The sequence below is a fragment of the Strix uralensis genome, chromosome 16 (assembly GCF_047716275.1).
Source record: "Strix uralensis isolate ZFMK-TIS-50842 chromosome 16, bStrUra1, whole genome shotgun sequence".
Taxonomy (NCBI): Eukaryota; Metazoa; Chordata; class Aves; order Strigiformes; family Strigidae; genus Strix; species Strix uralensis.
Genome location: NC_133987.1, coordinates 3,691,450 through 3,704,585, shown reverse-complemented (window position 1 = coordinate 3,704,585; position 13,136 = coordinate 3,691,450). Strand labels below are relative to the sequence as shown.

Genomic DNA, 13,136 nt, shown 5'->3' with positions numbered 1-13,136 from the left:
ACTATTTATTTTCTTTAAGAAATGGCCCTTCCAGCTATAGGCAGAGCCCCAGAAATGGGATAAAGGAGGCCGGGAGCCTGGCACTGCAGTGTTCCCAGGACACGCTCCTTAGGTGGTGCTGGTAGCAGCCGTGGTCCTCGCGCCTGGTTTTGAGCCAGATCAACACCACCAAAAGGTACCAGACGGGCTCATGGGATACCTGTTACTTCCTGTGCGAGGCACAAGGACACCTTTTCCCTTGGGGCAGATGTTTCTAAAGCAGGGACAAAGGCTTGTGAAGCTCAGAGCTCACTGTCAGCCCCAAACCCTGTCCTAAAAGGTGTTCCACCTCCTCGGGTTTTGCAGGGAAAGTAGGAATAGAGGAGAAAAGCTCCCTGAAAGGATCCGGCAGTTTGGCAGAAGGTTTCTCTTGTTTCTTTTGGGCCCCATCAGCTTGCCCTGTGCCTGCAGCACACCAGATCCCTCCCACCCCAGTCCAGGGAGCTGGAGCTGCTTCTATTTTGGAGAGCCAACAAAAAAACCTACCCCAAAAGACACAGCAGTGGGAGAAGCGGGTCTCCATGGTCTCAGAGGCAAGGTGGACACGGCTCAGCAGATCTGTGTCCAGCAGCTGGTTTTCCCTGGCCGGCAATGTGCACCCTGGAGCACGTGTCAGCAACCAACCCTGTCAGAATAACCAACGGTGATAATAAGATTATCCTTTTAATGGTCACCATGGTAACCTGCCCTCTGCCAGTGCAGCTGCAATATCTTGATGTAACCGTCTCTGAGGTGGCGTCTCAAGGCAGCTCCAGCCTCTCTCTGTTAAACACGCTGGCGGGCATGTAGCTCAGCTTGGCCTGGCATTTTGAAGGTGTTGAAGGAGTTTGGAGGTGTCAGAGGGGTTTTGGAGATGTTGGGGAGATTTTGGAGGTCTTGGATGGGTTTTGGAGGGGTTTTGAAGGCATTGAAGAGGTTCTGGAGATGTTGGAGGGGGTTTGGAGGGGTTGGAGAGGTAGGTTTTGGAGACGGTGCTCTGCCTGGGGGTGCATACGGTAATTCATCAGCACATGGCAGCAAACAGACATTATCTCCTGTGCGCCAGGCAATACCTGCTCGGCTACGAGCTGCACATCTCCTTCTTCATTTTTGTCAGCCTGCGTGGCCCAGGAACAGCATTTTCACCCAGGGGGAAAGGCTGATCAGGGTGAGCAGGATGGAGATCCGTGGGGTCAGAGCTCTGCTGAAAGCGTGGAAGAAAATCTGCCATGGAGAAGTCCCAGGACTGCTTGACCATAATCTTCTTGTTGAGCCTCATGGTTAGTTACACCCCCATGGAGGGTTTATTTTCCTCTCTCTCTTGTTTTGTTTAATCGTCTAATGTAACTGCAAGCATTTGCAATATTCCCATATGTCTATTGTCCCCTCTAAAGCCACCGGTTTCAGCAATCTCTTGTAACTGCGAATGCCACAGGAGAGTTTGGGAACTGTAAGAAGTATGTTGATCTGTATTAACTTTGTTGGTTTGGGGCTCTGATTGGTCCCAGCTCCTTGGTTTTGTCAGGCAGCAGCTAGGGGCTGGATTTCCTTTTTTTAAATTCACTCGCTGTTCTGGCTCTCTGTTACTGTCTTCGCTCCCGGCCACGTCAGGCGTTGGAAGACCAAGGGCCACAAAGAGCCCCAGTTTGAGTTAAAACTGGGAGGTGGGAATAGGTGTTTAGGGACAGGGTTCTACGCCATGCAGCTTTGTTATCGTTGCTGACAAAGACTTGCAAGGTTGGGGGTGTCCCCCCCTGTTCATTTGAATTATTTAATTCGTTACATGGACACGAAGCCAGTAAATGCAGATAGCGTCCTTGTACCTGTGTAACTCTCTGAAGAGGTAGGGAGGAGCCGGGAGGCAGCGCAGGCCGGGGTGGGGGCCCAGGCCCAGGCCCAGGCCCGCGGCTGCCCCATGGCGTTGCCAGGCGACGCGTGGCCCTTCTCCCGTGGCCGGCGGCTGAAGCCCCGCCCCAAGAGGCGTGGCCAATCGTAGCCCCGCCCCCCACGCGCGGGCAAGGGGCGGGCACACGCACCGCTCCCACCGCCGCTTCCTGCCGGGCGGGAAGGGGCTCTCGCGCATGCGCAGACTTGCGGGGGGCGGGGCTTGGCGCTCCGCCGGGGGTGCACCTTCCCTCCCTGCCCTCCCCCCGCACCGCCAGGCACCGCGCCCGTCTCCAAGATGGCGGCGGCGGCCTGCAGCGGCGGTCTGCGCATGCGCCGGCACCACCGCCTCGGCCGAGATTGGCCGCGGGGGCCGGGCGGCCGTTTCCGGCGGGAGGGCGGGGCGGGGCCGGCAGAGCCGCCTCCCCGGTGCGCGGCAGGATGCGCCTGGCGTAGCCACCGGCCGCACCGACAATCGCTGCGCCGGGCTTCCCAGACCTCTCTTCCTGTCCCGTCCTGTCTCTTCCCTTCCGCCGGCGAGCGCCGCGCCCTCCCGACCCGCGCGGGCCTGCCCTCCGCCGGCCCTTCCCCAGCGCCCCGGGGCTCCCCGTCCCCGCCGGCCGGGGGAGGCCCGGGGGCTGGGAGGCGGCAGCAGCGGCGGCGGCGGCTTTCCGGGAGGGGGGCCGCCTGCGGTGCCTGGAGCTCTGCGGCCGGCGGGGGCTCGCCGGTGCATGGGCGGGGAGGCCCGGCCGCCGGCCGCCGCCGGCCATGACATGAGCGGAGCGCGGTGTCCTGCCTAGAGCCGCCCCGCGGGAGCCGCCGGCAGCCATGGTGAGTGCGGGCGGGGAGCGGGGCAGCCCCGCCGCCGCGGAACCCCCCGGGGCGGGGAGGTGAGGGGGGTTCTGCTGCGCCCCGGCGGGGCCTGCGGCCTGTCCCGGGCCCGCCAGCCCTCAGGGCCTGTCTCCGGTATGGGGACCGGGCGGCCCGGGGCCTGCTGCGGGGAGCCGCCTGGGCAGCGTCCCGGCTGGGGGCTGAGGGGCCTGCGGGTGTTAAGGGAGGCCTTCGCCCTCAGAGCCGCCATGGGGACAAATTTTAGAAAGTCGTGAAGGCAGAAATTCTTCCTGAGCGTGCTGAGAATCACAGGTTTTCTCCAGTGCCAGCCGTGGACGTGCCCTGCTCGCCTCCAATTTAGCCTTGGATAAACTGCAGAAATGACCTGGATTTTTTTACTGTGCAGAGTGTTATTTAATTCTGCTGTAGATACTGGTCTTCAGCTGCGTTGCAGCAGCAGCATAGCTGAGTGCAATCCTACTGAGAGATACGGAGCTGAGATACAGCATGCTTTGATTTGCACAATCCTTTTTTCTTTTGATAAGAAGGAAGAGAAGACATCTTTAATCCAGTGGGTGCCACACAGTCAGGCTTGCAGGGCTGGTAGGTGGAAATCTGTATTCAGGGCATCATGATGTTGCTCACTATCGCCATACCAAGCGCTGGCAGTGATATGGTAAATAACAACTGCTGTTCTTATTTTTTCCCTTGTCCTACCTGCAGGGAAACCTTATATCCCAAAACTTATGGGGTTGATAAAGGCAAGCCACAAACGTGATCAGTAAGTAGCGAGATGTGTTCGGCAGCCCTGGATCTGCTCATGGAAATCTGCCTCCTGTCCTGTCTCACCCAGACTCCCACTGGGCAAAGGCAGTAGTTAGTGATCTAGTTTTCAACCACTTTCCAGCTTAAGCAATCTTAGATAATGTAGGCTTAGGCCTTGGACCCCTTTTCTTCAGAAAGTTGGGATCTTGGTTTGCAGTTGGGAATTTCTTCACCCAAGAGCCAAAATAATCACATCTGCACATTGTTTGATGTGCTCTTAATATGCCATTGGTAGTTTATTGAAACCTTGTGCTCTGTAACCCATTTAAGTTGAATTTCATTGGTCCCTTTGAGAGGCTTCGCTACTCCATACGGTGTCTGTTGGGGTGGGATGTGGTCTCCTCAATAAATACAAGTAGCAGCCTGCTACTACGGGGTCAATGTGCGTGAGGGATGTACCTGCCTGCTCAGGATGGAGTCCTGACTCTCTGCCACATGTCTTTCTGAATTTAGCTTTGGTCAAAGCTAGAACAAAGCATGATATTCTTGAGGTGGATACTCCAAGTTCAAGAAGTTACATAAATACTGTGGTTGAGTTCAGAGAATTTTGTAGACCAGTCATATGTAACAAACTGTAGCTCCGCGTGTGGAAAAAGGTTAGAGTTTTGTGCTTCAGCGTGTACGCTAATAATTGCAGGTGGCAAAAGGACTTAGTTCTTCCCTTACCTTCATACAGATGCACATTTAGCCTGCTGAATTACACCTTGTTTTCTTTTTTTCCTTGAACATCCAATATTTGGTTCAGCTACAAGCTGAGTACTGGCTTTGGAAGTTGAGAAGCAGTCATTGGGCTATACTGCAGAATTTACTGTTGTAACTCTTCATGTGACTACTGTGCAAGATTTTCCTTATGTTCCCATTTCCTTGGAGCTTACAGATGGGCATGTTCTGTTACTAGTGTACCCTCCTTCCTGGAAACAGTTGGAAAAGTGTGAAGATGAGATGCTGTAAGGCATACTGGGAAAAAATAAAACATAATTAAACTCTGTTGTCAAAAATACAGACTTGGGGAAGCAGATTTTATTAGTTTAAGTTGAATTGGGTCTGTTTGGAAGGGAATAAGCAATGGGAGCAGTAATGAGTTAGGGCTTGATTAGCTGGGGAGGAATGTTGAGAACAAATTGTAAAGTCAGAGCACCCAGCAAAGGCAGGAGGGGAAACCAGTGATGTGCAGTGTGCTCAGAAACTGTACACATGTTGTATAACAGGTGCCAGTCCAGTGTGCTTAGATGCCACTAATGGCTCCACCATTAAAAATCTATATAGCTTCACAGGAAGCTTGAATCATTCCTCTGCTTTCTGAGGTATTCATAAAGAGCAGCCCTGCTGTGTAAAGCTTTCTCGTCGTTGTGCCATGTGTGGTGGTTATTACATGTCTGTGGCACATTGGACTACTAATGCACATTGCGTGTCTGCTAAATAGTTCTTGTACAGCATCCAGTTTGTGGCTTTCTGTGGAAAAGGTGCGTCAATGTTGATGATGTGGTATCTTTTGTAGAGAAAATAGAGTATTGTAAAATACAGGTTTCTCGAGTGGATTTCTGTGAAGTCAAGTTATTCTCTAAACACAGAGTAACTAGCTCCAACTTGGGCACTCAGGTGGGACTCTTCAAGCTTTTCTCTAATAGACCACAAAGTGTTAATATGGTTTCCTAGTCAACTTCTAGAATCCTTCTAGATTATTGTAGCAAACAGCTTCAAAACAAATGTTGTTCGTGGAACTAGTCCTTGAATGCATTTGTGTTTTGCATCCAAATAAGCTATGCATTTGTCTCAACGCTCATTCTTTCACCTTTTTTCTGCTTCCACTAGCAAAGATTAACTATCTCTGAAACTGTCAGAGCTCAGTTATGGTCTCCTGAGCGTACCACTCACCTGGCAAGTGCATTCGTAACTCCCCTGTGAGGCTGGCAGTCAGGTGATTACCTAATAGTGAATGTATTCTTCAATTATGTGGGATTTGTATCCTGCCAGCAAGTAGAAGAACAGCTTAGGAAAAGGGACTTCTTCCAGGAAATGCTGTTTGTTAGGTATCAGATTTAAAGATGTCATATGACATCAACCCTTCAGTCAGAGAACTGCAAACAGGCTTCTCAAACATGTTGGCTTTAGTTACAAAACAAGTCACGCTTCTTTCAGGTATCACTAGACCTCATAAATGTGTAGCAAAGTGGGAAGCAGACAATAGCAGCAGCAGATCCGAAGAAGCTTGTGTCCCTGTTCTGTGTGAAGCAAATATAGCTTGCAAAAATGGAAGTAGGCAGTGGGCGTGTGGAGCTTGAATCTTTCTAAATTTTCCACAGCAGCATCCTAGCTTTTATTTTCTAGGCCCTCTTATCACCTTCCAGGTTTTTTTTTCTAGCAGTAAGTGCTGTCATTTTCTTATGCTTAAAGCTTCCTTTGGAGACCTGATGATAGTTTAAAGCCTTCCATTTGCCAAGGAATAAAGCATGTCTGGATTGCAGCATACCTAGCCAGGTAATTCTGGTGAGCCATAGGTTATTCTGGCACTTTTGGTTGCCAAGGACCTTGCTGCCGAATTACCAAAATGGCTCACATTTATTATGTATGTCAGCGTGGCTGAGCTGGTGGCCCTAAGGCTGGATCAGGTCTGTGGGCTGTGAACCAGTCTTGTGTTTTTGGGACCACTCCTGATGTCTGTTGTGCAGGTGGCTGAGGACGCTGTGGCAGGAGGCAGCAGCAGCTTCTTGCTTTTGCAGAAAGCCCTCTGCCTGGCTGTCCCGTCGCGCTAGGGACGCTTAAATCATGTTTGGGCTGCTGCCGCCTGGTCCTGAAGCAGATGACCTATGGGGCTGTCTTCCCATAACAAGAGATGGAGAAGAAGATGGTGAAGCCGAGCACGCTGCCTGCGCTAGGGCAGGCAGGAAGCGCTTGCGCATGGTGAGGTGGCCTCTGCTTGACAGGGAGATTTTTGAGACCAAGAGGGAGCTGGAGTGTGTCATCCCCTCCCCCAGACAGAGCCTGTTCCATTGCTGTCTGATGTGCAGCATCAAAACTAGACCGCTGTGGTGTAGTAGTGTGAAGTTCTGTCAGCTTTCTGTATATCCCCTTAAAGCACATAGTTTAGAAAGAAAAGTAAACCCTCTTTAAAACCGCTCTGTCGCGCTCTACGGGGTAGAGAAACAAGAGAATAGGAACTTCGAGGTTCTAGCCTCAGCTCCAACATCTGGCTTCCCTTTTTGGCCTTTGAGTTACGTCATGATTTTCTATGCCCCTTTATTATCCTTTATTATTATTAAATCATTAAATGGGAGCTGAGACTAAATGCTGGTGAACTGTTTCACGTGTTTATTATTTCCTCAGCAAAGCCTGTGTAGCTGTGGAGCACAGCACAATGAGGTGCATGGCCAGGTGGGCAGCTCTGCCTGCGGTGGCCCTGGGTGAAACCTGAACCCGTGTGTCCCTTTTGGCAGAGTTAGAAGAAAGGGGAATCAGAACCGAGTGTGTAGCAAGAAAGCTGGTCTCAAGGGTGGCTGTTAAGGATGTTTCCTCCAGAAGGAAAGCTTTTTCTCTGAAGAAAACAGCGAATTTAGTGGAATGGTTATGCACAATACCTTTCAGGATCTATAACTACAGTACATATGCCATATTTCAAAGACCTGGGTAGCTAAATGTTGGCTGCACTGTCTCCAGATGGACTGAAAGGTATTAAGGCAAAATTATTGAGCCTTAAGGTCTACTAAACTAACTCGCAAAGCCTCTTTCTGTTAGATGATGATCATGGCAATCTGCTGATAGATGAATGTTGGTTGTTGAGGTTATTTTAGTAGAAAAACATTAAAACCTGGCATGTACTACTAAGCTCATGCAGTGAGGTTTGGCGCTGCAAAGGGGTCACTCAGTGTGCGGATACCTAAAAGCTCCGGGGAATTTGTGGTGTTTGGCTATTTTAATGCATGTTACTAGGTGTTGCCATTTAGATCAGGGGAAACTGATCAGGGAGCTGCTATTATTATTATTATTATTATTATTACTATTATTACTATTATTATTATTATTTCTTAATGGATGTTGATATATGCAAAATTTTTTTTAAAAAATGTAGCTTTTACATGTATAGACTGATAGGTGGCGGCTGCTAGAATGTGTCCTAAAATCCTTCCAAATCATTATCCTTTGTCAGTCAGCAGATATTTCCTGGGTCACTGCTGCATTCCAGGTGTTAACATGGCAGTCTTCTACTTCGGGAGAAAAAATGTGTTTGTCAGCTTTGTTTTGTCACAATAAAATGCTTAGAATATTTATAGAGGCAAAGTGTGTAGCAATTGGCTTTTTCTCCTACTGATGATGATGATGAAGTTGCTTACTCATCCAGGCAGCCCTGGGGGTTTCTTTCTGTGCTCAGAAGAAGAGTGGGTTCTGTGGAAGGTCGGGAATGGTGCAGCTTCTCAGCCTGGGCTCAGGAGCACTTAACGTTTGTGAAAGGTGTTTCTGCGGTGAAGCAACTTTTTTCCAACCATACTCCCTACACTCACACACATACATCTTTTATTGCTTTCTTTATCTAGCTTTTTGGTTTCTATTTACAGTCAGGATAGGAAGCTTTCACTCTACCAGAAATGTTTTGGGCTCTTCTAGCAACATCACAAATTCCTTAATTTTTGCTCCCTAATCCTCCCTGATCCCTCTCTGATGGGGATCATGCCCAGAATTACATTTCTTTTACCATTTCCCAGCACTTTGCATTCATGCTCCAAATTATCTTTTATTCGTTTCAGCATCTCCAAGTTTGTGCCTGGGTCTGCAAGTCTGTGTGTATTTTTAGCAGTTTGACTTAATATTTTATTACAGCTTTAATTGCAGCATGAATTTCTTCCCAAGAGGGATTGTCGTGATTCCTTTTTGTCCCCTCTTTTGAGAAAGGAGCATGTTCATCTGTTTTGTGTACTGGCTTGTCAGGACGCCAAAGTCAGCGTTGAATGCAGGGGATGCAGCCTTCTAGAGGAAAGAGTGGGGTTTTTTCCTTAAGAGAGATAATTTTATCTGAAAAATCTGGATTGTGCTTGATTGATTCTGTCCTGTTTCAATGGGTAAAAGCAGAACAGATTTCTTTTGCATTGCAACACCACTACTCCTTTTCTTTGGGATTGAGGGAGGTTTCTTCCACTGAAGTTTGTCTCCATGGTTGTTTTCCTGGAGTAGTAGCTGGTGTCAAAGAACAGTGTGTTTACAATCATTGGAGAACAGTGTGTTTAAAGTCAAGGTCTGGAAGGGATACAGTAGAGAGAGCTACTCTGTAGTGGTTAGATTTGTGTCTTTTCCCCCCCGTACCATTGCCCAGTTCCTTTGCTTATGGAGAGAAGATTGAATTTTCTACAATTCCTTGGCCGCCTTTTTGTAAACATAGAGGAAAAAAAAGAAAGAGCAGGATGATGTGATCTATGGTCTATAATCTCTGTTGTGCAAGTGTGAGGTAGGTGCTCAGTAGCAAGGCTATTCCTGCTCCCATCCATGTCCGAGGGCTGCGCCAGCTGCTCCTCTGCTCCCGCCAGCAACCCAGGAGGCTGGGAGAAATAGCTTGTGATGGGGCAAAGGTGAAGGAGGAAAAAGGCTGCTTTGCAGCGGCTTGCAGCAAACTTTCAGCTGCTTTTTCTTGTTTCCTGCTGGGGCTTGAAGTGGGCTGGGTCGTGTTGACCAAAGTCTAGTTGTGTGTCAGCCTATTGGAGCCCCCCCCGGTCCCGGGGCGGATGATAGCCCCACGTTGGCCCATTGAAGCCCCCCTCCCTGGTCCCAGGGAGGATGATAGCCCCATGTTGGCCCATTGAAGCCCCTGCCTGGTCCCAGGGAGGATGATAGCCCCACGTCAGCCCATTGAAGCCCCCCTCCCTGGTCCCAGGGAGGATGATAGCCCCACGTCAGCCTGTTGAAGCCCCCTTCCCTGGTCCTGGGGAGGATGATAGCCCTGCGTCAGCCCATCGGTCCCAGGGAGGCTGATAGCCCTGTGACCTTCCATGGAGGCTGTACTCGATGGTTGCTCCAGAGCTGTAGGAGATGCAAGGGTGAGAAGCAGAGTGCTGTTGTGAAATACCCCAAGTGTAGAAGCATTGCAGATACCAACATCTTGTTTTTCTTTAAGTGGACTAGATATTCTTCCTCCATGTGCATGTTTCCTTTGGAAACATTTAAAATTAAAAAAAAAAAAGTGTTGCAGAGTTATTCCCATGGTGTTATGCATGATAGTTTCATTATACACTCTTAAATGTCCAACACAAGTTTTAATACTCTTGCCAGGAATTAAACTTGCAATATCTCAGGCTTTTTTGTTTTCTTTGAGGGGGGTGAGAGTCTTAAAATATCTTATTTTTGTGTAGTGTAATCATACCTCCTTGGAAATTGGGGCTGGCTGGGGTAATATAGTGGGTTTAATCCTTCTCCCAAGTTTACCATAAACATTGCACTGATGTCACTTTGTGTAGGCTGGTGGGCATGATCCTGCCAGGCAGAAGTAGATGTTGGAGAACTACCTGGAAAATGAGCAGCTGGGTTGTGTCAGTGCAGTTAAAATCTCAGTGGGCGTTTGCCTTTCTGTAGATGGAGCTGCATCTGAATAGAAGTGCCTCTTTAAGAAATATGCTGAATAATTGCTTTCTTCTTACATTTGCTTTCTCTTTTGCTTGTCCTAGTGCTCTCCGTTTCCAACTCTGCATATGTGCATACTTTCAGAAACTCCTTAAGTTAGGATTGCAAACAACTGCAATTCAGAGAGTGTGTCCAGGTATTACTGTGAGTTGTCTGTAGGCTCAGATAAATGAGGGCTTATTTGTGGCTTTGCAGACAGTAAAGGATTTGAGAAGTGTTTTAAAAAAATCTGTTAATGCATCTTGGATGGCTTAGTGCTCATATGCAAGCATGCCAGGTTGATGACTCCTATCACTTATGCATCTTTTTTTCTCTCCTCTCTGGTCAAAGGAGCTTTGAACCAGTGGTGATGAGCAAGCTTTTTAACATTTTTAAGTGTCAAATATCCCTCTGTAAGAGCAAGAATAGTGTTCTTTGTAGGAAGGCTCAATTAAAACTTGAAGATAGGTGTGTTTTTTAAAACTGACTTGAACTAAAATGGCCAAACTTTGTACCTTTCATAAGTTCATTTTACATGCTGCTGCTCATCTATTGATTGATCTGGACCATTTGAGTAAGATGCAAGCATTTTTCTTAACACCTTTTTATAAATAATTTTTATTAGGAGTTTCTTATTGCCTCCACAAATACACTCTCCCCAACATATTTGTGTCCAAATATACTTGTGCCTTGGGATCTTTTTCCCAACTGCCTTTTTAAAACTCAGGTTAATTCACCTAAAACGGTAGGGGAAGTGTTGTCTCAAAATGAGTTCAGTTGCGTGCATTTGTGTCGGCCAGCCCTGTGGTCCTGTTTGTGCAAGTCTAGGTTTGCTTATGCAGAGAAAAGGGAAGTGATTTGTACCCTGTGACCGAGGTTGTCCTGGAGCTCCTGCACGAGCATTTCCTTACAAGAAAGGGCAGGATCTCCCTCCAAGGTGTTGCAGGCTCGTTTGAAGTGTGGCACATACCGGGGAACCCGGCAAGGAAAGGGGGTGAGGTGAAAGGACAGACCCACACACTGAGATTGCAAAACTGTTCCCTTTAGATGCAAGTTTCTAGACTTCACTGGAAGAGTTTAAGTTACTCTACCCTGGGAGAGAACCATGGTCACCTTGCAGTATTTTAGCATCCGGAAAGTGGCTCATGCCCAGCTGACCACCCTTGGCAGATGATCAGCCTCGTGCGGTGTCCATCTGAAGAGAATGCTGTGACTTCATGGCTTGTTTTTTCTGATAACACCCAAACTGAAAACTTGTTATCAGTGGTGGTGGCTTAAAAAGTGGACGGCAGCTGAGAACTGCTGAACCAAATGTCTACTGAGGAAAGCCTAATGACTAGCTGGATTGTCAAACTGAAGTCATAAGTCCAAAGTGCCACCTGTACCCACCTGGGACCCCTGTGCTATGGTGATATGCAGTCGTATGATGCAGAATATCTACCTCAAGTAGTCTGCTTCAGACACTTCCACACTTCTCATCTGTGTATAATTATTTTAGCAACCACTTGTTTGGGGAAATAGTGTGTTGCTAAGTCTTTTCCAGCAGCTAAATCTCAATAAATCAATTGGCCAGCCATTGGCACGTGACCAGCCCGCCTTCCCCGGGTGGCAGGAGCCCATAAATTGCTCTTGTGCTCGTCCTCAGCAAGAGCGTGGCTTGTAACGGTGCTGCTGTGTCTAAATCTTACTTTGCTTATGCCAGCTTGCTATGATTATTTTATTCCTTCAGTGGGTTTCTAAGAGAATTTCTAAGTGTTGAATCTTAATCCTCTATGCTTGCTGCGTTTCCATGTAACAAGCATCTTCTGTAAACAGCAAAGCAAATGTGAAATGCTTGGTGGAGGACACGCTGGCTACTGGACTTCACTGTCAATTAAGAGTTATAGGTTTAAAAAGAATCAAACTCGGACACTTGAGCTTGTTAGTCAAAGTTCAACCTTAAAACCTGAAGCCTGGTTAACGAAACCTGCCTGTACAAGAAGATTTAAGAAATAAGATCCCTTAGGTATTCAAAAAGGTGCCTGATTACTTGTGTAGCAGGCAGTGTTTACAGGTAAGATGATCTCTTTATCCTGTTCAAGAAATCAGATTATCACTGCTGGCTCTCTGCAGCCTGTTCCATGCAGTAGTGTTCAGCCTGTGGTCATTTTTAGTCCTTAGCTGATGTTTAAGTAAAATACATTGATTTCTGAAATGCAGTGTGGGGCTTCTAAAGTGATTAGTTGTAGAGGCAGAAAGGCCTCAAGCAGCTCTGGTGCTGGACATCAGCTTCATCACAGCAGGGAGATGGAGAGTAGCATAGTGCCTTTTTTTCCTCCGCCAGTTGCCTTGAGGTAGAACAGTAATTCATGATTTTTATTGTAGATCTTTTGCTTAAGTTGTGGTGTAACAAAAATGAGTATGCAAAATCTGTCTCGTTAGTGACCTGTCGAAGTTGTGGCCCTTGAAACAAATGAACCAGATAAGCGGGATGTATTCTGCAGTCAGGAGATCTCTCGAAATGGCACCAGGAGCCTGAACTGTTCTCAAAGCACAGAGTGAAGCCGAGTCTAGTTTCGGTTCATTAAACCACAAAAACATCTCTAAAATGCAACAAGGAAACTGAGAGTAAAGACTGAGCCGTATCTTGATATCATCAGCAGTATACAGCCGAGGAGCATGTATGTTGCAGGGTGTGCATGTTGTCTTGTAATTTAAGACTTCTGTGTGAGTTATACTGATAAGGAGACTTTGGGAATAAGTGCGAAACCCCAGACTTCTAAAATCATTAGTTGGAAATGATTAGATGTGGTAATACTGCCTTTGAGCTGCACAGCTCTGCCTCTTGGTAGCGTGCATTCATCCTTTCTAGAGGATGTGTGGGTGTCGTACAACTTTTTAAAAAACACTTCATAATTCTGCTTTTGTTGCTAAAAATAATACTGCACTTCTTTCATGAACTTCAGTTCAAGTGACCCAAGGCTGTTCCAGGCGTTCACTGAGGTGATGATATCTGTGCT

The 13,136-nt window shown here is 47.7% G+C and overlaps 1 protein-coding gene across 6 annotated transcripts in view; it reads left to right on the top strand.

The window, feature by feature from the left end:
• Positions 1–2,316: 2,316 nt before the first annotated feature.
• The window catches only part of XPO6 (exportin 6), a 56,340-nt gene continuing 45,520 nt past the window's right edge, over positions 2,317–13,136 (top strand). For 4 of the 6 annotated variants that reach the window (XM_074885436.1, XM_074885435.1, XM_074885433.1 and 1 more), the window contains exon 1: positions 2,318–2,733. In XM_074885436.1, coding sequence (XP_074741537.1) covers positions 2,731–2,733 — 3 coding nt within the window. In that variant the 5' untranslated portion in view covers positions 2,318–2,730. Of the gene's footprint in view, positions 2,734–13,136 lie in introns of all 6 variants that reach the window. The other 2 variants (XM_074885431.1, XM_074885430.1) reach the window with 1 other exon arrangement.